Raw genomic sequence first — 27,873 nt, 5'->3', positions numbered from 1 at the left:
AGAGACCGCAGATATGAGAGTCCTGAGAAAGATTAAAGGCGTGAACAGATGGCATCATTGGCAATATCATATTAAAAATGAGGATATTAGGAAAGAACTTGACATTGTCTGCATCAAGGAATGCATTAGCAGAGCTAATCTCAGGTGGTATGGTCACTTAAACAGAATGGGCGAGGAAAGATTAGCAAAACAAGTGTTCTCTGCCAGGTTGGCAGGAAAACGACCCAGAGGAAGACCAAGATATAGGTGGATTGATAAGGTACAAAGTGCCTTAGACGATAGAAATATAAGATCTGATAATGTTGGAGTCTTGACAAGTAACAGACTGATTTGGAGGAAAATTGTAGATAGGAAGTTAGTAATGATATAATTTTTTCATGTAGTACTATCATATCCTGTCCACCCCTTGTGGGTACATGGCAGGAATTTGATGATGATGATGATGTAATTTTTTCATGTAGTACTTATCATATCCTGTATACCCTTTGAGGGTACATGGCAGGAATTTGATGATGATGATAATCTGTACTTCAAAATGCAAGAAAACACTGTGAACAATTTAATTGGAATTGTTGCCCTGCACATGTGATACATAATGCTGTGCAGACTGCTTCACATTGCTTACCTATCTGTCTTCAGTTAATAATTAACAAGATTTACCAACATTTTCATATATGTTGCATATTAGTTGAGGAACTTAAATCATTTTGTGAATTCGCAAACACAGAGTATGAAACTGTTTTGGGTAGCAGTAAGACAAGATGGTTCTCTCTTTTGCCTGCAATCCAGAGGGTTATTGACATGTTCCATTCATTGAAGTCATATTTTCTTTCTATTGACAAATGTCCTATCAGTCTCAAAAATTTCTTTGAAAATCCATTTTCAATTACACTCCTGCATTTCTTTGGCAGTCAGTTACAAACCTTTTATGAGACCGTTAAATGTATTGAAAAGCAAGATGTAACAGTAATTGAAATGAAGGATGAAACAAACTGTTGGAATGGTTAAACTGTAGGAAGGCAGAAAAGTTTCTTACAACTACTGTGAAAAAACAGTTGCATGAATTAGAAAAATACATAACAGTTGAAAAGTTTGAAAACTATGCGGTAGATTTCTACTGCACCTGTATTGAATATATTCAGGAGTGGTGTACAGTGTACACCATTTCTCACACCTCTTCAGTCTATGGATTGGATTAATTTGAAGGGAAAGGATCCTGTAACTTGGAAGAACATACAGGAAAGCTATATATTCATGCAGACAGTGTCACCAAGTTTTACTGTGAATGAAGAGGACTTATTTGATGTTTATATGTGTGAAAAAATATAGTGAAAGCAAATTTGAAGTGGAGTGAACAGAAGGATCAAAGTGTCAGTGATGAATGGTGTGAAATGTTTGCTCATTTTACAAAACATGGTATAAATTCTGGGAGTATTAAATGCCTAGTTAGTTTTTGTTTAGCACTGCCAGGGACTAATGCAGCTGTTGAACGTGTTTTTTCATTAATAAATGCACTCTGGACAGATGGAAAAAAAACAGACTTAAAATTGAGACAGAAAAAGCTTTAATCATTGTAAAGACATATTTTAAGAATTTCTCTTGTGCTGAGTTCTATAATCAAATATCAAAAGAAAAAAATTCTTGAACAGGTCCATAAATCTGATAAATATTTTTCTAATTAAATATGTTTGTGATTAATAATCCTTTTTTAAAGTGGATTTAATGTTAATGTATGTTTATAGCAGTGTTTAATTTAAAGTGCAACATGTATAATAGTTTTATTTTTGGTTTTCTTAATTTTTAACATGTCTTGTTTTTTTACAAAACGTCCCAGATTTTTTAAGTAAAAATTTCAGAATGTCCCAGACTGGGGAGAATTATAAATAGCACTCCTGATGTTAATTCTCTTCATGAAGGTTTGAATACACTTTTGACTTGGATGGAGAAGTGGAGTTATAGTTTTAATATTAATAAGTGCAAGGTGTTGCATTTTGGAGTGCAGAAATATAAGGCTGTGTACTATATTGACAGTGCTGTATTGTAGGAATTTTGTATTGTAATTGTATTGTACTTGTAGGGACAGCCTAATGTCCCATATTTTAATGAAAAGATAAAATTGTAATTATTATGTTAAACAATTATAATTTTCAATATTCTTTTCAAATAATCCAACTTAAATTGATTTGTAAACCATAAAAACTGACAATTCGAGGAAATTAATTATGTTTACAGTTTATGGCGGTGACAGTCCCTTTCATTGGGTGATTTTTGTTTAGTATAAGCATTTTATTTATAATTTTGTAAAGATATATTGCATTTGCTTATTTTCAAACAGTTCTTATTTGGCCTTTGTGCGGTGTGGTATCGGTGCAGTATGTGGATGTTATTTCAGTAATTATTAAGAAATAATATCTCGCCTTTTTGAAATGTGTAATATTTGGTTAGTACATAAAATATATAATTAAAAGTAAATTAAATTTTGTTTCTTTCCTTAAGCCCTTAACAATGCCAAAACGAAAGTGCATTTTTAACGATGATTATTCAAAAGAATGGAATTTTAATGCAAAAAGAAAACATAACAATGAAGTTGAATGCAAAATCTGTAGACGAATTTAGTATTGCACATGGGGAACGATCGGATATTACACAACGCATTAATGCTTAGAAACACATTGAGCATTTTGAGTTCCAGTTCCAAAAGTATTGATACTTATTTTGTAAAACCAAATACCAGCAGTGAAAGAAAAGTTATTGCTGCCAAAATAACTATGACATTTCATGGCATAAAGCATCATCATTCTTTTAATTCTAATGACTACAGCAGCAAACTTGTTCCTATAATATTTTCAGACTCCCAAATTGCCACAAAATTTTCGAGTGCTAGAACAAAGTCAACTTCAATTATAAAAAATGTATTAGCTCCGTACAGTGTAGAAAATATTAAAAGTGATTTAGAAGAAGTACAATATTATGGTATCTTGATTGATGCAAGTAATCACAAAGCTGAAAAAATTTTTCCCTCAATAATTTGCTAGCGATAATGGTTTACAAATAAAATTGTCTTACATCTTTACAAAACAAAATGTCAGATACACTATCAAATTTCTGTCTCGAAACTTTAAAACATCATTCAATAGACGTTGTAAAATGTATTGCATTTTATGACATCTATTGAATGATGTTCAGTAGATGTCCCGTATTTAGTTTTCCTAAATCTGGCAACCCTAAGCATAACCCACCAATATAATATGCCATTGGTCTCATCACACTAAAGAGCATCACTTTAGATTATTTTGTGCACGTGCTGCATATCATTTGCATTCCTGAATTACCTTTCCATTAACACCACTGGACACCTGATATCATGCACCCCACCACCACCAATACATCACTTTTTGATATCTGTCAAACAGATATTAAAATCCATCCTGCCATCCTCTTACCCAAAATAATAGTTTATAATTCGGCCCCCATACCCCCAACTTATGCAACAGCTTTCCATTCTGTATCCTGTGAAAAGCCTTAGCAAAATCCTATCAAGTGTGCCAATTCTCAGTGTAACATTTGAGTAAGTTACTCAAACATGACCTTTCTTTAGCAAAACTAATGCTGTTCATTGCAAAGTCTAGATTCTCTGTTAACTTGTTTCTGTATGCTTATCAACTTTTCAAAAATCTTCATTATCACTCCAGAGATACTGATAGATGATTAGTTAGACACATCAATCTTTGCACCATCCTTATGTAATGGGATTATCATACATTCTTTCTACTTCTGTAGAATCTTCCTTGTGCTGAGGCTAAAATTATTAGCACAGTTAGAGCTAATATCCCATCATCTCTTATTGTTGAATTCTTATTCAGTTTATGTAGCAGCTCTCCTACTGCCTTCTTGTACACCTGAGTATATTCATCCAGTGTAGTAGTAGCATTCAGTTCAATGTTGCACACATTGGGTTGATAGTTTTTAGCAACATGAGCACTTGTTAGTTGAATAGTCTCTTCTGCATCTTTCCATCTGCATAGCGTCTGCATTTAGTAGCATTATTCTTTTGCGTTTATTCTATCTTTAGCTTGCAATATGACCTGCCCTTATTAGGAACAGTTTGTGAGATTATATAGTACTCAGTAGAAGTGTGGACAATATAATATTTTTTTTTTTCAGAAATGTGCTTTGCAAAAAAGTAATAAATATAAATATTCTTGGTTGTATCAGGAAATAAATCTACAAAAAAATAAAATAAACAAAGGGGGACATTTCCTTTTATAAGCATTTATAGGTTCCAAGTATCATTATAGTAACATATATAAATATTCTTGGTTGTATCAGAAAATAAAACTACAAAAAAAAAAAAATAATAATAATAATAATAATAAAAAAAGGGGGACATTTCCTTTTATAAGCATTTATGTTTTTATAGGTTCCAAGTATCATTGCAGTAATGTAAAAAAATATTCTTGGTTGTATCAGGAAATAAAACTACAAAAAAAAAAAAATAAATAATAATAATAAAAAAAGGGGGACATTTCCTTTTATAAGCATTTATGTTTTATAGGTTCCAAGTATCATTACAGCACTCATGGCTGGACACTTCTGAGTGCTGTTGTTGAAAGTGTGAGCAAGGAGTCATTTCCTGGTTATATGTGTAAATTATTTAAACAACTGGGAATGGAACACACTTATTTGGATGTCAACGATCCAATTATTTATCACAGGTCAAGGTATGATTTTCTTGCTTTAGATTTTTTTTATGAACTACAGATGTTTTTCTCAAATCAGATAGTACATTTAATCACACACATAATTTACTTTGCTAAGTGGAAGACTTTGTAAAACTGAATATTCAATAAATGATTAGGCATGTTCTGAAAATTCACACATGAATAATCAACAGTATTATTATCAGCTATCCACCACAAGATTTAAATCTGTTTCAGTGACCCAAACGTCACATTTTCTATTTTATATCTTTATAGTGGTGAGATATAATTCTCTTTAATGTCAAAACATAATACTTTGTAAAGTGTGTAGCTATATTATAAATAAGAAAAAAAAAACATTGTTGAACATTAATCTGCACTTGCTTTATATTTCTTTTCAAAATAACATTCAGAACATGTGAAGATAGTACACTAAAATTGAGAGGAAATTAAGAAAAGTTTTGAAAGAGATGTGATAAACCATTTTTAATAACTTGTTGAGAGTGAAAAAAAAAAACCAATTCTTTTTTGTTATAATTTAAAAACACTTTCAGCATATATGTTATTTTCCATGTAAAATGAACATAAGAGTGTGATATAAATAAACAGTACTTTTATCTTAATGGAATTAATTACAGACATCTGAATACCTAAAATTTAATTAGTGCTTTTTTTCTTTTGCCAAGAAGTAATGCTTCCCATGTCCAGAAGAAAAATACATAAAGAAGAATGTACTTCTTAAAGTCATGATTTGGAGAGTTTGGCTATTGAACTGTAATTTTATGATAACTTTTTAATTTACATTTTTAATGTAAATTAAAAAGATATCAGGCAGCCATATTTATTAATTATTATTTTTACAGCTATTTTGCCTGCTTTTGTTTAGGAGTGCCCCCTTGCAGGCAAAATAACCGTGATAATAATAGTTTTTAAGAGGAATAACATGGGAGTTTTCCCAGAAAAAATACCTATATTTATTAATGCTTGTTAAAGTTCTCTGTCTGATATCTTTTTAATGGTGATCACGAAGACAGGAGCAGCATCTTAGCTGCTATACAGAATCAGTTATTATCCATTGTATTCAGGTGAAGTTCATGTCATGATCTGCTTTGCTGAAAGAGTCAGTGGTCTTGGGTTCATTTTTTTTTTTTTTTTTTTTGTTTAGTCTGATATTGGCTAGCCTTTCAGTGTGGCCAAGGTACACAAACTTGAATAATTACAGAATTTTGTAGATACTAGGAAGACCAAGATCCTCAGGCAAGTTAAGCATGGATGAAAACTTTGTTAGTTGGAGGTTGTCTTTTGCTGGTTATATCAGTAGTACCTCTGAATATATGTGATGGCTAAGGACTCATTTTGTTCCTATGGCTGGTGTTTTTATGATGTTGTATTTTGAAGTGTGATGGTTGAAAAATATCTGCTTTTGTATGTGCATTTCCAATGAACTGAAAATGATCTGATCCCTAAAAATTCTTACATCATGATATAGCCATATCATTACATGCAATTTACAGACATATACAAAAAAGCTGTTGTTGGTACGCCATCTATCTATGATAGATGGCATTGATTGTAGTTCTGTGTAATGAGAGAATTAAAGTAGTAGGGAAGACAAGATGTGTGTAGGAGTGGAGTAGAGTGGCCTCCTGCAATTAGTCCTTGGACTCATTGCAGCAGGGCACTCTATTCTTGTGAGAATTTAGGTAATCTGTCAAGGTAGTCCCGACTGATATAATTAGTGTTGAGAAACATGAGTTTTACAGGAAATCAAAGCACCATTGCACCTATATAACCAGATTGTTCTATAAATGGTAGACAAGCCCAGTTTGAATTTATGATTGTGTTTGTGTGTGGAAAGGCAAGAAGAGGAGAATGATATCTTCAAATAGCATTTCAGAAAATGTAAACGGATCCAATTGCTGAATTTAAGGTTCGTTAGTTTATCTACTGAACATGCAACGCCATGAATATGTGACATAACACAAGGCTTGTTTTTCTTTGCAGAGAAAACAATATTTTCAAATGTTTTGAAAAATTTCTCTTATAGCTTGAGGGGAAAATGATATCCTTGTATTATTTTCTAGTTCAGTAGGACATCCCCTCATTTTGGAATTGTATGTGACAAACTCTTTGGATGCCCATTTCTCAGATGGGTAGTTAGTTGAAAAAGACCAATTTCCATCAGTCTCATAGTCCTTATTGTACACCCTCATTTTATTCTATGGAAGGGGTGGGTTATGTAAAGGACAAGATGTATATATCAAAAAATGGCTTTACTATAGCTACACAAGAAATGTGTGTTTAGTGTCTGGTCTGGCACAACAGTATTGACACTAAATACAGTATCCAGTGGGATGAAGCTCGTCTTCTCCATAGATGCAAGTTTAAAATACAAATGCCTTTCCAAAGAAAGTTGCGAAGCCTTTTTACATCGGCCAAATCTCAATCGAAATGATTGTCTCTCTCTCTCTCTCTCTCTCTCCCCCCTCAAAAGTTTGGGAGATTCTTATCTTATGTAACCATCAAAGAAATAGTTTTTAAGAATTATTTAATATTTTCTTAATATTAATTTCTAGCATGCAGCAACAGTTTTTAATTGGTAATCCACTGACTGTTATGTACTTTGTATTCCATTCCTTTGAACTGCTTGTTGTCTACACTGATGATGTACTGTTAATTTCAGTATGAAATATTTGTGCCTTTATTTCATTAAAGTTAATTACTGTGGTTATCGTGTAATTTATTATTTGAAGAAAGATGTACCAGTGCATAGGTTAGCTGTTATTAATGATGCTCTCTGTCACACCACATTATCTTTGAATGGCATTTCCAGTATAAAACTTTTATGGAAAAAATATGCTATTGTACTAAGCTTCCTATAACTGACAGGTAAAACTTTTGAGAATTGTAATTTTCTGCAAATCTATATCATTTCAGCCTTAACCCAGCGTTTGTAAGGTGGGGTGTCACAGATCCCAAAGATATAGAAAGAAATAACTGTGACTGCCACCTTACTAACAGCGGGTTAAGGTGAAAAAAAATTAACAAAATTGCCAGGTGGAATTGAATAATTTTATGTTATGTTAGTCTGTAGTTACTTATTTTTTCTATCATCTCCCTATGAGCTTAATGACATGGCCAACCACCTAAGCACAGCCTTGTTTACTCAAGACAATTATAGAAAATAAACTTGTAAGTATACTCTAAAGTAACAGCACTGCATTCTGGTATGCATGTGTTGTCAAATAAATGCACCATTTGTTCTTTTCCAGTTTTAATAAAAGTAATTTACCTGATTTTTTTTTTTTTTTTAATGTAAGTTATCAAGTTAATCATTTCATAATTTTGTTTGGTCACTCATAATAGTTCTTTCTTAAGTCCAAAAACTTTTTTTTATTCCATCTTGTTTCTAGCATCCATTTTTTTTATTATTATATTATAATAGTAGATTTTATCATTGGGTATGATACTTGATGAGGAGGTATTACTGATATTTGTTTTATTATTATATTATTATAGTAGATTTTATCATTGGGTATGATACTTTTGATGAGGAGGTATTACTTATATAAACGTAACTGATGTAAGTTATGTTTTGCTAAGTGGGTATCTCTATGCAAAAGATATGCCATCAAAACTGATACCACATTTAATTATATAAGTGCTTCTTATGTAGTAAGCATGGCATACATTTTTTTATTCTTAATAACTTAAGATCATTGGACACCTGCTGATATGTAAGGACTCCTTGTATTTTGTATGTATACAGTGGAGGTACCTACTATCTTATTAAGTGTATCCCCACTGCATTTTAAGTGAACTTTTATTAAATATTCTAAGAATTTTATGCAGTCAACTCTCACAGGAATACTTTGCCAGTCAGTTTTCTTCAAAAAAACATTGTGCCTATGGAATCAGGATTTCTTAGTTTGTTTATAGTGAACGATTGTTATAATGGTGTTCATAAGAATTGTATCACAGGTGATATTAGAAGCACTTTGGAGTGTGTGTGTATATATATATTTATATATATATATTTTTTTCTTTTCACAGATATTATTTTAAGGAGAAAGGTCAACTGCTCAATGCTCCCTACGTAGATAATTCCTACAAATGGGCTGGAGGAGGGTTTCTTTCTACAGTTGGAGACCTACTTAAGTTTGGTAATGTTATGTTATATAGTTTTCAGTACATCCCATGTTCCGAATTGCGTTGTGAAAAGAATGTCAAAAGCACAAGTCAAGTGTCAGAGGCACTAGAAGAATTAAAACTTTCTGAAATTAAAACTCCCAATAACAATAACGAACAGAAACTTACATTTGAAACCAAAGCTGAAGAAAGAGATACCGGTATAGCAAAAAGTTCAGAAAATGCTTCAAAAATTTGCTTCCCAGTACAATGCATAAATCTCCCTGGGTTTTTGAAGGCAGAAACTGTTAAGAAAATGTGGACTCCAATTGTACAAGTGTCTTCTGATTCTGAGGCACATTATGGCATGGGTTGGCTTGTTGTCCCACACAAGCAAGACTTTGGCTACTGTGCGCACCAACAATATTATGTTTCACACACAGGTGGTGCTATTGGCTGCAGCAGTGTTCTAGTCATACTACCAAGAGATCATCCAACAGCTGAAATAATACAAGAACAATCTGTTTGTCTTCCAAAAGGAATCATTGTAACTGTAATTACTAATTTGCATAATGTGAAACTCAGAAAGACTGCTTTTGAAGTAGCCAAAGTTTTTGACAGAGTAGTAATATAAATCTCGTTTTTAATGTGCAACATTTTAAAAGGCCATTAATTCTTTACGGCCTTATTTTTAATTCACTTTCAAAGGAATTTTTATAAGATTTCATTAGTACTCTCATAATAGTTAACACTTTCATAGACATCATATTTTTACTATGTATGTACTCTAAAGTATGTACAGAATACAATGATTTATATATTACCTGTTTCCTAACAGAATTTTTTCCTCCAAATTAATCTGTCAGGACTCCTAATATCAAAAAATCTTACATTTCACTTACTACCCTGGTCTATGCAGAGTCATTTAACTCTGCTGCTTTGTACCATGTCAAGTCTTTTTAAAAGTTTCATTTTTAGTAATAATGATATCATTTGTTTGCTCCCATGGCATCAATGGAAAAATCATTTTCACTCATATTTCTGGTTTCTAGTGTTTGATGATCAATTATATTTAAACCAATTTTAACTTATAGACTTAGTGTTTCTAACTTGTCCTGTGTGTTATGTTTTAGCTAATTTCTCTCTTATCCCATATAAATTTACTTGTCTGGCTCTCCACCAACTTATACTATAATTTGACATGTTCACTAAATAGCTAAAATGTTTCATTTGTTATTTAGGAGTCACAATTTTTAGTGAACATGTAAAATTATAATATAAGTTCTCCATTTAGAATGCAGCTGATTCTTTCCATATTCATGTATATTTTCATAATTTTAAAGTCCTAAATACTTCTAATAGATTTATTAGGAGTATTTCATCTGATGTACTCCTTTCAAGTTAAAGAACCAAGTTGCTTATGGTATCAGGCTTAATGTTATCTTCCTTCAAAAATGTAATCCATATTGGTGAATAAGAGTGTGGATAGACTGCATCCAATGATTTTATAAACCATCTTCCTGTACTTCCTTCACTTCTGACTTTAGCTTAAGTATATTGTTATGTATGGTGTCCCTACTTTTCTCTTAGCCTTTATATTCTTTTCCAGATTTTTCCTGACAAATCCATTTTTCTTACTCTCTTCCCAAGTATGCTTGCATAAATATTACCTGGAACACTCATTAGGGAAACTCTTCTGCAATGGTCATTGTTTCATTTCCTTTTTTTAAAAAAATATCTAATGTATTTTTATATTTGACCATTCTGGTTAAATATCATCTACTCCTATCCAATTTCTCTTTTTTCCCTCCCCACATCAATACTTGAAATTGCTTGCCATCCAAGAAGTTTATGTTTAATGTTATAGCTACTCCTTCCTTTTCCCAATCATTAATTTCTGAATATAACATTTTATAGTTATTATTTAGCAATATTTCACCTGTTTAAGTCTTTGTCTTGGTAAGACCAGTTATGTCAACATGGTAGTTCTATCTCTTCAGCTAGGTATACTTGTTTTCTAATCAGCCGTTACTACATGATATTTCATTTTGTTTTGGGTTTAAACCAATACAAAATATGGTTATCAGGTTACAAATTGCCAGCCCATCCTCCATTCAGTAGCCAGATGGATATGTAATAACCATTTAGAAGGAAACCCTAGTTGCTTCTTTGCCATTTCCTTACTATATGTATTCCTTAGTTATCTAGCCACGATCCCCTTTCTTAAATATTTAAGATCTGATTACCAATATGGATACAGCTCAATTGTCTTATGGTTTCTAACAGAAAGCCTATAACCTCTATTACTGATAGTGAAGTATTTCTTTCATGTAATTATGTTTTCTAATATCTGGATGTTCAGAGAAGAGGGGTGTATCAAGAGTTTCAAACTTTGTATAAACATGACAGCCAAATATTAAATAAAATACTTGAACATGTAGGATCCTTTTTTCAGAATTTGGTTTTTTAATGCTTAAAAACAGGAATAAAATAAATGTGTGCTGATTAAAGAGGGACATCCTACAAATGTGAATTATCGCACATGTTCTGTCCATTGTTTTCCTAGTATAGTATTCTTTCTTGCTCTGTAGTTTGATTACAGAGCAGCCTAGGATTTGGCTTGGTGATGACTTAAAGTTGAATTTCTAATAATATCTTCTATTATGAAATCCAAATTCTTTTCTGCTTATATTCCATTGCAAATTCTGTTTCTCCAAAAGTAGAGCAACAGCACACCTTACATGTGAAAACACATTATATAAGAGATGCAGTTTGTTACGTGTCACGGATGCAAGACTGATATTCAAAGAGGACATAAATGTCTAATCCTGTCCTATGTGCGAAGAAACTTTTTGCACCAAGCAAAAAGTCCCTTGGCATGAGGTCAAGACTATATTGGGGATGATGAAATTGTTCCCAGCCGAAGATGGCAAGAAGTTGTGTTATGCCAGCTGTATGTGGGTAGGCATTATCATGAATCAAAACAACGCATCTGGTAAGCATGCCACGTTTTTTATTCCGGATCGCACGACGCAGTTTCTTAATGGTTTGGCAGTACATACTTGCATTGATTGTAGATCCTTGACCCAAGAAGCCTGCCAGCAAAATCCCTTGTCTGTCCCAAAACACAGTGCACATGATTTTCCGTGTGGAAACTGTTGTCTTCAATTTCGTCTTGACTATTAATGAAGTGTGCCTCCACTCCATGAACTGTTGTTTGGATTCAGGAGTTGCGTGCGACACCCAAGTCTCGTCCCCGGTGACAAGTGTGCTCAGGAAGGCATCACCAACCTCATGTTAGCATCTCAAGAATTCCAACGCACTGCTCAGCTGATTCACTTTTTGTTCTGTAAGCAACTTCAGCACTCCGTGTGCACACAATTTCCGATAATTCAGTTTCTCTGACACAATTTCATGATGACATCATAGTAAATCCCCTATTCTGTCAAATCTTCTCTTCCACTGAACGCCAAATCATCAGTAACTAAAGATGGTCGCCCACTCCATTCATCATCGTGCACACCTGTCCTTCCTTTATTAAAAAGTCTTACCCATTTTCGTACCATTGAATCACTCCATAAACCTCAATAATTTGCTGATGAATTTCAGCGTTTTAATGTTCCTTGCATTCAAGAAACGGATAACTGACCTAATTTCACATGTGGCGGGCAATTTGATTTTCTTAGACATTATAAACACAAAAAAGTGTGCGCACTGCGAGAATGTCTGAAAATGGCACCAACGCCTTGCTAAGGAATCAACAAACTCAGATCGCAGTGCTGCAGTGAAAATATTTAATATTTAAAAACGGAACTTACTTTCTGGACGTCCCTCATAGCATCCTTAAGGAATGCTATGTTGAAAAATAAAAGTAATTTTGAAATTATAAATTCATGTTTTTCATTGTTAGGTCGAGAACTTACATTACATGTTGGCAAGATGTTTCAAATAACAGTCAAAAAAATATTTGGAATAGTTTTTACTTAAATTCCAAAAGTTGATAATTGGCAGTGTCCACTACTTGCTCTAAAGTTGTCGATTGTATAGAATTGTATAAAACTAAACATTCAACTGTTGTGGTTACATAATATCTTTGTGTATCTGAATGTTATTAACACAGTGAAATTTTGTTTTAATCAAATCACTATGAGATATTTACCATTAACTACCTTGACATAATGAAATTCTCTTATTTACTCAAAAGCTGATATTTACACCATTCCAAGATAACTGTCCTTTTTATTGGATGTTCTGAGTAAAACAGATATCAGTATGTCTATTCAGAAAACTGCAATAAGTGTTGCAATTATCTCTGAAATCATTAAAATCAGTAGGCTCTGTGATAACAGGAAACCACTTATGTGAGCTGAATTCTTGAAACTCAGGTGACTGGTCCTATGTGCAGAGTTTTTTATGCTAAACAAGAAAAAACCAGATGCAACATTACTGTAAACACATGCATATGTGATGGCTGTTAAGTTCAATCACCTAGTGCAGGTATTTTTGATTAAAAAAAAAAAAAAAACTACCTGAATGTAACTTATTTGAAGTTTAAAAGAAATATGAATGTTTCTCTCAGCTTTTTGTGATTAGGACCAATGAAGTGAAATATTTTAAACATGCATGGGGACATCAATAAACCTATATAGTGAAATTATATACTTATATTATTACCAATTAAGATAGGACATGAGAAATATTTAACAAATTAGGTAACCATAACTTTATTTTACAATCCAGATAAGAATATACAATGACATACAATGAGTTTGGATCATAAAAATATCTTAAGCTAACTCTGTACATATCACATTTGAAGTTGTACATTCTCACATGACAGATATCTTCAGTGGTAGGAAGTCTATTTAAAAGGAGGAGGAATGTCTACCCAAATACTTTATATATATATAATATATACAAGAATATTCACAGAGGATGGAAAAGGTGAAAGGAAGGCATTCAATAAGTTATTAATTTTGGCACAGAGTCAGTCCAGTTTATGGAAAGAGATCAAGTGAAGTCATGAAAAATCATTAATTAGCTTTTTTTTCCCCTTAATTATCAAAAAAGTTCATTATGTATCTTATGCCCCCTTTTAAACCTTACTGTTTTTAAAAAAATTTAGAATCAGCATGTAAATACCTAGCATGGCAGGCAGAAATCTGTACTTAAACATTTCAAAACAGTTCTCCTTCCATGTTATTAAAATAAAGAAGCAAGTATAGTTCATAATATTTAACAACTGATAACTGCATGTCAAGAATTGAGGTATGCACAAAAACTAGTTAACTGGGAGGAAACACTTTTCTCAAAAAAAAAAAAATAAATAAAATATATACACATACATATTCTTTAACAAGAGAAATGAAAGAACAGTAACATAATATAAATTATATATACACAAAAAAAAAAATGTGCATCCAGATGTCCAATACTTTGCATCTGTGAAAAAAAAAACTTATTATACAAATCAGTGTTACAATGAATTGCTTATTTTCAAACCACCTCCCAATTTTTTTTTTTATTGCTTTCTTTTTTTTATGAGAAAGTGTGAAATAATTTACATCAGTTATGAACAGCTAAAAGTCACAGAACAACAAAAAAAAAATTATGTACAATTTATATTACATAAAGTCAGAAGGATAAAGAGTAGTTATTTTTAAAATAATCACAGTAATTAATCTGTAGTTTTTTTTTTCTTTTAATAAACAGAGCCTATTAGTCCTGTTTATAACTCAAATTCTAGTTTAGTTCACACAAAGTAAGTACAGATGGATATTCTACAAATATATAGCCTAAACCAGTAAAGGAATATAATTAATCCCTATAGCATTAGTGATTAATGCTAGTGAAGTGATTTTAGCCATTGCTGTAAGTACTTTTAGAAATACTTAATGAATAATTATAAGATTTTTAGATGTGCTGAGATAAGCTTTTTTTTTTTTTTAAAATAAAGATTCACAATTTAATCACAGATCTTCAAGTCTCATATTTGATGAAATTTGTCTTCTCTCTCTCAAACTAAGAGCATGTGCTTTTTGATATGTTACTTAAGTTGTTGACATATTAGGTTAATAAAATACACTGGTGTCCAAAACCTAAGGACAAACTATTTCTAAAGATTAAATTGCAAATTCAGACCAATCAACTTGTGGCAATTTGTATAACTGACAATTTTCAGTAGAGAGTAGGTATACATTCAAATTTCAGAATTGTGTACAAAGGACACATGGTAGCACTTAACAGGATAAAAGACTGTGCTAAACAATTTGTGTTTGAAGGAAGCTATTTTCATCAAGGAATAAAGTTGCAAATTTGGATATTAAAAGTATCTTGTAATGTCTCAAAGACTTCATCTGGATTATTTCACACGTGGAAGAATTATCAGAAAGCTTGAAGGCAACAGCAGAATTTGGAATCTCGCACAGCATTGTATCCAGGCTTTGGGCAGTGTTTCAAACCAACGTAATGTGTTCCAGATGTTTGCTAAGAGGTCACCCTTGCTCTACCACAGAGCACGAAGACAGATTTTTGTTTATAACATTCAAACGTAATTGATGCAAGTTGGCTCCATTCAAGCACAGTTTTAAGTTTTAACTGCTTTATATTAATTTATATTTCAAGGATGCCCAGTTATTATGAATATTATAAACCTAATTTTTAAAGTGAAGCGAGAGCAGAGGTGCTGCACACTGTGAGATGATCAAGAAAATCTAATCAAACTATAAGACTACATGCCAAGAAAATTATTTTTACTACCTCAACATTTGAAATATGCAGATCATTTCAAGGTCCCCTTTTTTTAATGCCATTAACTTGGAGTGGGGAGTGTATTCCATGTGTGCTGCAGGCGGTTTTTAAGAATTCAGATTGTTAAGTTACATATTTTATCAAAATTATAGTATCTTTCAAATGTACAGGTAGTAGAAACAATTTTCTTGGAATGTAGTCTTATTCGTGTGATTAGATTTTCTCAATCATCTTGCAGTGCATAGTACCTTTGCTCTCTCTCTCTCCACTTTAAAAATTAGGTTTATAACATTCCTAATAAATGGGCATAGTTAAAATTTAAAACTGTGCTTGAATGGAACCGACTTGCATCATTTTTTATTTTACTGTTATAACCAAAAATCTGTCTATTAATAAGCATTTTTTACTGAATTACCAGCATCACTGTTTGGTGCCATTATTAAGTAAAATGAGGATTACTTGAACACAAACACTGTGATACCATGACATCAATCTGATAACCAAGATGACATATACAGGACAGTGCGAGATTTCTTTACACCATTCAAACTTAATTTAAAAACTTCTGGAATTTTCCATTTAATATTTTCAGACTGAAGTTGGCCATGGGTAGCGAACTACTGTAATTACAAATAGATTGATAAATCAGGCAAATATTTTAAATTCTGCATTTCAGCTCATAATATGATGACTGAGCTTCTTATAGTTAAGATGTCTGTCTGGGGTTGAGAAAAAGAAAAAAAAAAAATTAGTTTTTCAACTTGCATCTTATAAAATGCCAAAAAAAAAAAAAAAAATCTTTTCTTTCTAAAACACAAGTACATGAAATAACTGCAGCGATAAGAATTTACATTGATGAAAAAAAAAAATCAAATTTCTGTTATAGCATAAAACTAGATTTTAGTAATGTGGAACAACTACTGTGTGTGTGTATTGCAAAAAGGATTGGAGAGAGAGTATGATGAGATTGAGAACAGAAGATACCTGTTACTGTTAATACTTGAATATCATATAACTATCAGGCAATATATCTGAAAGAAGGTGTTTTCTAATGAATGGAAGCATAAAAAGTTTGGTAATGTAATGTAAATGAATTTCAGTAGAGAAATATATGCAGCAATAAAAAAAAATATCTAAAATGAAGGAAATAATTTAAGTGCTTTCTTTTTTAACAAAGCTTGATTCTCGTAGACAGGCTTGTATGTTGGTTATGCATTTCTAAATCACTTAGGGAATTGAACAACGTAGATCCGAATATAAATTAAATTATACTTTAATAAATATTTCCGATATTTCGGCAACGTCATGTTGCCATTTTCAAAAGGCACGTGCACGCAGCCACTACAACACAGTAACTGAGAATGAAGCTATCGTTCTCCTAGAAGTCCTGATGGTGTCCTCAGGCTGAAGGTCTGCTGATGTATGCCTCCCAAATTTGGGGCAGTCGCATACAACTAAATTTGTTGAGGTTTAGAGAGTTTCTTAGGGCTGAGGCTGATTCACATCCTCAACACCTTCTCAGCCAATGGCTACCCCCTCAAAAAAATTCAAAAAATATTAAAACCTACAAACCACAGCCCCCCACAACAAAGATTACTCTAAATCCATCACACCTTGGCAAAAATTACCAAAATTTAAAAAAAAACATGACCTCACCTCCTGTTACATGCCTTACAGAAAATTGGCATCCCTTATCCGCTGCACCAAAGACCAACCACTTCCCCTAGACCTACCTGGTGTATACCAGGTTCCCTGCAGTTGTAAACTGTTGTACTTTGGCCAAACAGGCAGGACAGCAAATATCAGAATTTCTGAACACAAGGACTACATCCGATTTCACAAGTACAGCCATTCTGGTCTTGCAGACCATGCTCTGGATACACGCCACAGAATACGGTGGAGGATGAAGTAATACACCATAGCAAATACAAATTCGAAAGACTATTTATGGAATCAGCCTCAGCCCTAAGAAACTCTCCAAACCTCAACAAATTTGGTTGTATGCGACTGCCCCAAATTTGGGAGGCATACTACATCAGCAGACTTTCAACCCAACGGCCAAGAATACCTACTTATCCCGCTAGAGGACTTCTAGGAGAACGACAGCTTCATGCTCAGTTATTGTGTTGTAGTGCCTGCGTGCACGTACCTTTTTGTAAGTTCCTTTTGAAAATGGCAACGTGATGTTGCCGAAATATCTATTAAATATAATTTAGTTTATATTCCGATCTACATTGTTCAATTCCCTAAGTGATTTAGAAAAGAAAAGAAATTAACAAAGCTTGAAAATAGAAAAGCCCTAGTTCTTGATTATTGCTCATTAAAACACTTGTGAAAAAACATGGAATAAAGGACAAAATATCTATATTGTAACCTCTAAACGTACAGTTGAAATGTGATATTTTTTCACATGGGATAAACAGTACACTATATAAAGAAAGATTATGTGAATGTATCTTTAAAAACCTGCTTTTAGGTGCAGGTATTGTTCAAATTATTTAATCAAAAATGTTACATTTCCATAGGAGATAAATAAAATTGAAATCAAATAGTGCTGCTATTGCAGTGGTAGAAATTTCAAATATATTCAAAGACATAACTAAAACCTGAAAATAAAATTACTGATAATGAAGTCTGTGATTTAAAATGAATCTTAGGACAAAAAATAGAACTGCTTCATATTAACATATATCATGATAGTTAAAAAATAATTTATTCTGTGGTAAATAATTTTCATTCTTTTATTATTAAGATGCACAAAATGCAATTTACCTTTCTGTGGTCTACACATAATGTATCTTTTTTTAGAGTAGAGAATTGATAATCTTATTTGGCACTTTTAAAGAGGAAGAAAAAAATTTGATCAGAAATTGTTTTTGATCTTCTAATAAACTCTACATTAATGTTTTAGGATAGAAACTGTATGAACAAGTTTTTAAACACTTCTATCTTCCAATATACAAAACTTTTTTCATTTACCAAAATGTAAATTATTGCCTTTAAATATTTGCATCTTCAAAGCAATGCTTAAATAAATAAATTTAGAAGATCCAATAGTTTATACTTGCATTTTTTTTTTTTAATTATTTATATTCTTTTTCACAGAAAGAGGTTAATTTAATACTGTTATAATTAAGTACCCATTTTTGTACAACCAACGTAAAGGATGCAAGATTAATGGATAAAATCTTACAGAGATCTTTGATTTTTATACATATCTTATGACACGTGCCTTCCTTTAAGATGAGCAAACAATATCAAATATATGCATTGACACTCTGGTTACGGAATGCTAAATTAGGCGAGTTGAATCAAAACAAATGAAAGGAAATTATCACAAAATAATTTATGTATGCAATAGCATACAAATACATACCATTAATGGAAGCGCATTTCATCACATCCTCTAATTTTTGTGATTGCATAATAAAATGACAGAAATCCTTTTCCTACATAATTATTTAATAAAGATAGCACATATATATATATATATATATATATATATATATATAACCATTTAAAGTACTTATGCAAGTTTTTTATCATGTGCTAATTAATTTTTTTTTTATTAGCAAGTTTTTCTTATATAGTATAGTAAGTTATACTTGTTAGCAGTCACTTCATCCTAATTTACATTTGCTAGGAAGAACATTAAATATGATAATCAGAAAAGGTCTAAAATTATGCGATGTTATCCTGAAATAGACACTGGAAAAGTTCGATACAGGAGTTTTCTAGAACATGCTAAAAATTTATCATACAAAACATTAATGAAGTGAAAGGCAGCATAAGATAATAAATATAAACAATAACTAGAATACTGGGTTGGTGAGGGAATTTTTTTGCATTTCATCCTCATTAAGACTTGTAGAGGACGTATGTGAGCATGTTATCAGCGGCAGTACCAACCTTGTTTGTCCATAAGGCTAACTTTTCCTTACTGTTATTCATCTGTGATTGAACATCCCCACAACCCTCCAGCTAAATGTCTTTTTCGTTGGAAGTCAAAGATAAAAAACAATGGTTTATTTTTTTTTTTTTGATAAGATTAATATATTTGTAATAATACATTACTGTATATCAAATATTAAAGCATAAAAAGATACATTCTAGCTCTGAAAAAGTTCCAAATGACTTTCATAGAAAATCAATGATTGTCTATGAAAGCAAATCAAGAAAAACTAGATATGTTATCAATGCACCAGAAGTGGAAATACTTATGCTTCTACTATACAGTTTTTTTTTCTTGACACATGAAATATATTCAGTGTCTTTTGTTGACATCAGTACATGCTTGTACATTATTCAACTTTTAGTGATCTATGGGATACTATCAGTTGAGTAACATTGGGTTTGCATAACAGTAACTAAGACTGTAACACACTATAGGTTCTGAAAGTCTGTGAAAAAATGAAATTTCCTGGTAGAAAAATCCTATCCTCCACCAAGTTATTTTATCATGGGTGATAAAACTCATACAGGAGGGCAGATTCCTCCTATAACTTGAATGGATCTTTTCCTTTATCAGATGAAATTGTTACTAACTAAATAAAAATGATAAAGTAATATATACCATTTGCAAGAATCTTTTGAAGGTACACTGATAATATTAATTCGAGAGTAGCAGTTTTGCATAATTTCCCACAAGCTTTCCTGGTCACATGGATGATATATACTGGTAGAGTTGCAAGGGGGAAAAAAAAATTAATTTTTTTCAACCAAATTTTTAATGGATATGGTTCAATCACTTCTTATTCAGAGAAAAGTTTAAATTATTTTGATTTAATAAGTTTTTTTATAGCAATTATGCATATATTTCATTTAACTTATCACTATAGCTAGTTTTGAAACTAATAATCAAGTTAAAATAATATTTCCATTTGAGTTCTATGATCTTAATGTATCCGGCTTTTATTTTAAATGCAAAAAGCATGAAATAAAATTATTTTTAAGATTCCACCACCAGAGCACTTTGGTTTCTATGGTAGAGGAAGCCATATGACAACAGCAATGTTTTAATTTCAAAGATATAAATGACTGTTATTGGAACAAGAAAGCAATGTCAATTGCAAAATGCATTACATTCCTATTACAGCAATAGCCTCATGCTGAAATAAGGACATTCCATTTGAGATTCTATGACCTATGTATATATCCAGATTTTAATTTGAATAAATATAAAACTAAATTAAAATTATAATAATCTGGGTGCACTGCTTCCTAGATGTGAAAACAATATTCTAAGGTTTAGGCAGATTAAGGATTTATAAAGTGTTAGAAGTTGTGCAGGAGCAATACTATGAGGGAAAAAAAAAGTTTTTTTAGAGGCTGAGGCAGCTATGGATGAGAGATTCTTGTGTAAGTCAAGTCAAACCCCCAAAAGAGAAACTTATCTTGATTTGAGATGAATATTGTCAAAAGTTAGAGGTAGTGAAATCAGATCCTTCTTTCAAGAAATAAGACAGGGCTGTATTTTTATAGTATTGAGATTCATTAGGTTGTAAAGTTTGTTAAAGTCACTGATAACAGAAGATCTTGAATTATTTGAGTACTATTGTATTTGATAAGATTTGAAGTTACAGAGAAAAAGTCATTAAATGTATAGGAGGAATAATGTCAGCAAATGCACAGAGCCCTGCTCTGACATGTCTGTCACTGCAGGGTATCCCAGCAGTGACAGACATGTCAGAGCAAATTCTCCACCATGACTTGACAGTGAATGATCAGAAAGGAAACTGATGACCCAACTACAAATGCAAACTATATAGGAAAAGAGATGGCAACTTGGTAAGGAGGACTTTTTTAGACCTTGATCAAATGTCTTGGAAACATTAAGACCAAACTGAATGAGTTTCTCCAAACTTTTCTGTGGCCTGTGCCCACAGAAAAACCTTTGCCCAAAAGTGGGAAAGGATAGCTACCAGATCAGCTATGGAATGAGAATCCATATTAGTAATCACTAATTAAGTGGTGGACTTCCATGTATTGGAGAATTTGGCTGATAATGACCATCACCATTATTTTCAAGAGAACAAGGTGAGGATAATGGGATGGCAGGTTGATAGATGACTTTTTTGGGGAGGGAAAAGGGTGGATATAGGTTTGCTTTTATGGTGTTGAATAGATGCTAGTTGAGGAGGATGTTAATTCTGGAGCATATGAAGGGATTGCATTTGGACTGGAGACTTTTCTTATGTCTTTCTGGCAAAACATTGTCTGCAGTATAGTGAGTGGTGAATTTCTTGGTTGCCCATTCACGTTGTGGAGAAAGCTGATGCCAAGAGGCTAACGTATTATTTCTATTATTTGTAGACTTTCCTCAGGCTGTTTTACAAGGTACACAACCTGAGTTTCCAAGAGGGAAAAACCCTGCTACTTGTGTATGAGATCAGCTAAAAATCCATATCTTTAGCTGTTAAAATGGAATAATCTGGATGTGCATGAGTGAGGGAGAAAAGCTTTACCCAATATGTTGGAATATTTATGATGTGCTAATAAATTTATATCAGCACACACACATCAAGGCTGATTACAAAAGTTTTGGCTCTTACTCAATTAAGCTTGAAGACCATAGAAAAGCAAGCAGTCACTCTTGCTTGAAGATGGTTTAAATCTTGTCACAGACAAAGAATTTTGTCTGTTTTTCAATGAAGGTGGAATTTAAATGGGTTGCAGCCATTTAAAAGAAACCAATCTGAGAGCATGCACCTGACCAACATAACAGACTGTGAAGTCTGGTAATAATGCATCAAAAATGAAAAAGCTTTTCTATTTGTGAATAGATAGCTCCATTTAAATGTCAAAACTCTCTAAGATATATTTATGAAAGTGAAATTGCACACTGTTTTCATTAAAACATTCATATCCTGAATATTTACTAGTATTTTAAATACCTCATACAACTGAACTAAATTTAAATAAAAACGATTATTCTAATTTGTTTAATCACACAAAATACTGGTATTACAGAAACAGTACTACCAGGTATATGCTATATATAAGGGCTAGTTTTCTTGGAAGTCCTGGTCTAATCACTGAAGACAACATAAGAAGAGTAAACATCTTCAAAATAACAGTTGATGAATTGCAATGTCATAGAAGCATAAAATCTTGCTTTTAATTCCCATTAATGTAAGGCTTTTAAGGACAAAAAAATGAAGTTTAGAGAATATCACATGCATAACTGCTACTACTCTACTATTATTATTCAAAATAAGAAGAGCTGAGTTGTACTGATTGAATCGGTATGCCCACAGATAATTGGTATAAGTGAAACTTGGTTGCCTGAAGAGGATGTGATGCTAGAATAGAAATGGAAAGATATATAATTTTCTGGAAGGATAGGAAGGTGAAAAGAGGAGGGGGGAAGTGTGGTTAATGATTGCAGAAGAATTGTGTGGAAGTTGGTAGTGCATACACAGAATTTGAATCTGTGGTGTGTGAAGTTGAAATCAACAGGCTAGTATATCTGGATAGGATGCTGTTATAGGCCAGGGAATGCAGAGAATACCAATTGTGAAATGTTTAGGTAAATTGGAAGGAGGAGATAGTGTATGGGAACAAGGAGAGTGAGTTTGTTGAATTTCTGAGAGATAAATATCTTAAGCAGCATGTGACTGAAGCAACTAGAGGCTTTAATGTTTTGGATTTGGTGATTAATGTAGTTGTTAATGAGGTATTAACACTGCTGCCAGTTGGTAAGAGTGATCATTACGTATTTGTTCGAGAAGTAGTGAAACAAAAGGTTACTGCCAAAAATGGATACATGTGGAAGTATAAAGTGGATGATTATGGGAAGCTTTATAGACAATTAGCATCAATACACAGGGTAGATGAACTCTGCAGAAAAGATGTTGACAGTGCATGGAATTCATAAGGTAGTAACTGACAAGTGCATACAAAGGGTTAAGCGAGTAAATAGAGCAAGTGAAATGGATAAACAGTGAAATCAAGCAAACTGTGTTGTAAAAGAAAATGCTATGGAGGAGGAGGACAGGCTAGGAATGTGACAAAGCATGGCAAAGAAAGAAAAGGTGCAGTATAAGAGGAGACTGGCTGGTCAGGCCAAGGTTAATGCAAGGGAATTTTTCCACCAAAATGCAAGCAAGAGAAAGAATTATGGCAGGTTGACACTGGTAGATAGTCATAGTGACCATTGCAAAGGATATAGTGGAATTATTGAATGGGCTCTTTATCCATGTATATCATACTAGTGTAAATGATGCTGTGCAATATATATAGAAGGGAGGCAAGTATTAGGAGAATTGTAAGCAAAAGAATAAGAGGTGTTGATTGGGTTATATGTAATAAGACTGTGGGAATGGATGACAAATTCTTAAGGAATGTGCACAACAGTTAGTTATGCCCTTAACCTAGTTGTTTAATGAAAGCCTTGCAGTGGGTAAGGTTCCTAAGGAGTGGAAAGAAGACAAAATAATACCACTCAACAAGAATGGCTCTAAGAGTTTCCAATTACAGACCAGTATATATAACTGCAGGTGTGGTTGAGGTGTTGGAAAGATTGATTAGGAATAGACTACAAGATTGGGTTGATGAACATAACATTCTTTATGATGGTCAGCATGGATGTGTAAAAGGTAGGTCTTGTTTCGTCAATTTACTTGCATTTTATGATAAGGTAACAAGTCTGTTAGATAAGGGAGAATAACATATGGCGATATTCTTGAATTTTGCAAAAGTATTCGATAGATTACCACATGATAAGTTGGTGTACATGCTGCAGAGGATGGGAATACATATATTGGTTAGATGGATCAGAGATTGGCTCTCTGAACAATATGAGCAGAGTCTTAAAAAAAGAGGGTAACCAGTGGTGTGTCCTAAGTTCTGTTCTTGCTGTTTAACTTGTTTGTAAATGATATATTATGTGGACTGACTGGGGATCTTCAGTTGTTTGTTGATGATGCAACATTGGAGAGAAGTATAAATAGCCCTGCTGATATTAATTCCCTTCAGGAAGATTTGAATAGACTTTTGACTTGGACAAAGGAGTGGGGGTTGTAGTTTTAATATTAAAATGTATGATCTACACAGTCAGTAGTCATTGCTCAACTGAACTGTTAACTATCATCTTCCTCCACTTTCTGTTAATACAAGGATAGTAGCTGTCCAGCATCTCTTTGTAGTGCAACTGCAAGAAGTATTCCCAAACAACTCCAACTTTTCAGAAAAAATGTCAAACTTCTAAGTCCTCACCTGCACTGATGTGCTTATAGGTCCTTCAACTTCTTGTGTATGGGATCAATATATGAATATATGTAAGTTGGTTTTTCCATGAAAATCAAAAATCGAGTTATATTTATGTTTTCTTGTTTGAAAAGTACAGTGAATGTAGCTGAAGTGCTTGCTCTATTGGAGGGAGAGCAAAGCTGAGAGAAATCGCTTGATCTCATAGCCATCTGTCAATTACATGATGAGTTTCAAAGTTAATCAGTTCACTTGCTTAGTTATAAATACAATTTCTATGTACCTGTGTTTTGCATTATTTGTTGCAAAAATGGAAAGAGGTGATTGTGAACAACAAGAAAACAAGAGTGCCTCAGACTCTCATAAAATGTTAGTAGCAGTTTACAGAGATAGTACTATCATGTGCAGGACTGTTTACAAATGGGTTGAATGATTTCGTAGCAGTTCTGAATCGAGTGATGACAGAATGACCAGGATGCCCTTTGACTTTGTGTACGCTACAAAGTTCGAAAGATTGACCATACAAGAAATTGCTAATGATCTCTATATCTCATTCAACTCAGTCCAACACATTCTGACAAAAGTTTTGAACATGAAATGAGTGAGTGTGGAATTTGTTCCACGTATTTTGATGGCTGATCAAAAGGAGCAGCGTTTGACAATGGTGTGACTTCAGATCTGAACTTTTTCTAAAATATCAAAACAGGAGATGAATCTTAGGTTATAAGTCTGAGACCAAGACTGAGAGTTCACAATAGAAAACACCAAACTCACCTCAGCTGAAAATGGTGCTCGCCAATCAAAACCCAATGTCATGTCAAAGTCCTGTTGTCTTTTTTTTTTATTTTTATTTGGAGGGATTTTGTGGGCAGAGCACCTAGAGGCACTATACAATCAACTCTGCATATTATAAAGGAGTACTGAAACATTTGCGAAATGATCTGTCAAAAAAAGAGTGCAGATTTCCCAAATACTATTCCTAGCATATGGATGGGCATCCAGTCTCTACCCTTCAGCTATCAATGAATTAACATCATGAGATGCCACCATGTCATGGTCCTCAATTTTAACAGGTAGATGATTAAAATAGAATGAATTCTCCAATTGATTTTTTTTTTTTTTTTTTTTTTTTTTTTGCTGTGGGTTAAAAAAAAAGGCTTATGGGAGAGAAAATGTACTTGCCTATGCTAAATCTCAAATAACTTGGAGACTAGCTCAAGAAAAGCTTATAAAAAAGTCCTCTTACTAGTGATTGGAATCAAACCTAAAATGGTCTTGGGCAATGGATATATATCTGCTGTGCTATGGACATTTCGTATTAAACTGTATATTAAAAGGAAAAGGAAAATTTTATCTTAATATTTTTTTCATGGAAACAGAGCTGTTCACTAATGATGATGATAAACATTTTCAAAAGTTTCTGAAAATGGAAAACAGGAATTTGGGCATTGTTAGTTCAGATCTGTTATTTCAACTACGCACTTTAATAATTTACATTTTCTGTCTCAAAATTTCTGAAAGAGTTTTGTTTTTACTCCTAAGATGTAAAAAGAAATTAGAGAAATGAATTTTGTGCATCTGTGCCTTGTTCTTTCAGTTATAAATCAAAGAGGAGGGTGGGGTAATCACTGTTCAGCTGAAGAGAAAAAGCATTGCCAGAAACTTATTTAATGTTTGTCACTGATCTCAAAAATTTAGATTCAGAAAGCGAAAATCTTAAAATTGTAAGAATGATATTACATTAGTTTAATCAGCCTGAACCAGCACATAATAACAGTGAAGAGAGTTCATACTATTAAGAAAAACTTCAGATTAGAAATAATAGTAAACATCTGGACTCGGTACAGGATATTTTTACTTCAGAACTATAAACCAAAACATGGCAAAACTAAAATATTGTGCATATCATCATTGCGAATAACTCAAAAGTTTTTAGGCTTTATTTTCAGCTTGTGATTCAAGCATTTCAGATAAAATAAATTGCATGTATGTTTCTTCCCTTCTTCTTTTCTTCTATTTTGAACATTGATTTGAAAAATAGATTTACATCAATCTATTTGTCTACTATACAAGTTTACACCACTGCTACTATGGACACCAAACTGTATGTTATTTCCTGCTTTTAACCAGAGGCAGCAAAAAATTATTAATTTTAATAATTATGAGTTTGGATTTTTGACACGAGATGGGGCATCAGTGAGTGTCAATTACTTTTATTTCTGTTACTTCCAGTTTAAGCGTATATCAGAATATACAGTCAGTAAACCAGTGAAATAATGATCTGATCTTGCTCTAGCAGTCTTGGCAAAAACTAAGGCATAAGTTTAACACAAGCTACTACAGAAGGTTTTTAACATTTGGATTAGATATGTTTCAGAAATTAATTTTCTGTAGTTGCAAGTATAGAAAAATGTCATTTTGCTTTTCTTTCACGTTATAAAGACAAATAATTTGTTGGATTCTTTGTTGAACCTAAAAAATTTTGTGCAAACCCTATTTTACTATGAGATGATCATATGCTATCGAATATTTAGAATTATGTGCTGGTTTGAACTCGTTATGGGGTTTAATAGACTAATACAGAACATAATTAGTAATAAATAAGTGATTAAACATGTTTAATTATTTATTTGTTGTATTTATTCCATTAAACCCCATGCTATGTTTGGATCCAAACTTTACATCCGAAAGTGAAAAAAAAATTTCGCAAACCATCATATGGAAAAAAAAAAAAGCAATTCTGCAACTTTTATGCATCACAGTTCCTTTCCTACAAGTAACTTATATTGCATTTTGCTGACTAGGCACCTCTATTCTATCAGCCTTCTGCAGTTTGCAAAACCTATATCATTTAGATCACACACTTAGTTTATCTTTTAGTTTTATCTTGCTTAAATATTTTTCATTTAAGCAAGATAAACCTACTTATATTCTGATATCTGGAAAGTCATGTTACTGAAATCCAGTTATTGAAATAACTAGCTTTCCTTAGCATGATCTAAAAGCTTAAAATCTAAATAAAAATATTAAAAAGTTTTTGCTTTGTAAGGTCAATGATTAGCAATAGCTCTCTTTTTTTTATATTACT

The 27,873-nt window shown here is 32.5% G+C and overlaps 2 protein-coding genes across 3 annotated transcripts in view; one reads left to right on the top strand and one right to left on the bottom strand.

The window, feature by feature from the left end:
- Nucleotides 1-27,873, top strand: part of LOC150098866 (serine beta-lactamase-like protein LACTB, mitochondrial) — a 166,987-nt gene that overhangs the window by 82,687 nt on the left and 56,427 nt on the right. Inside the window, exons 6-7 of one of the 2 annotated variants that reach the window (XM_090405065.1) lie at nt 4,556-4,721; nt 8,754-13,341. In XM_090405065.1, coding sequence (XP_090261191.1) covers nt 4,556-4,721; nt 8,754-9,462 — 875 coding nt within the window. In that variant the 3' untranslated portion in view covers nt 9,463-13,341. Of the gene's footprint in view, nt 1-4,555; nt 4,722-8,753; nt 13,342-27,873 lie in introns of those variants that run through there. The other variant, XR_016549497.1, reaches the window with a different exon arrangement.
- The window catches only part of LOC150098865 (alpha-mannosidase 2-like), a 300,659-nt gene continuing 286,619 nt past the window's right edge, over nt 13,834-27,873 (bottom strand). Inside the window, exon 23 of the mRNA XM_090405066.1 lies at nt 13,834-16,198. Coding sequence (XP_090261192.1) covers nt 16,167-16,198 — 32 coding nt within the window. The 3' untranslated portion in view covers nt 13,834-16,166. The remainder of the gene's footprint in view (nt 16,199-27,873) is intronic.

The sequence above is a fragment of the Typopeltis vanoorti genome, chromosome 15 (genome assembly GCF_054136105.1).
Source record: "Typopeltis vanoorti isolate ZY-2024b chromosome 15, IOZ_Tvanoo_1.0, whole genome shotgun sequence".
In the NCBI taxonomy this organism is placed as follows: domain Eukaryota; kingdom Metazoa; phylum Arthropoda; class Arachnida; order Uropygi; family Thelyphonidae; genus Typopeltis; species Typopeltis vanoorti.
This window is presented reverse-complemented; position numbering and strand designations above follow the sequence as displayed.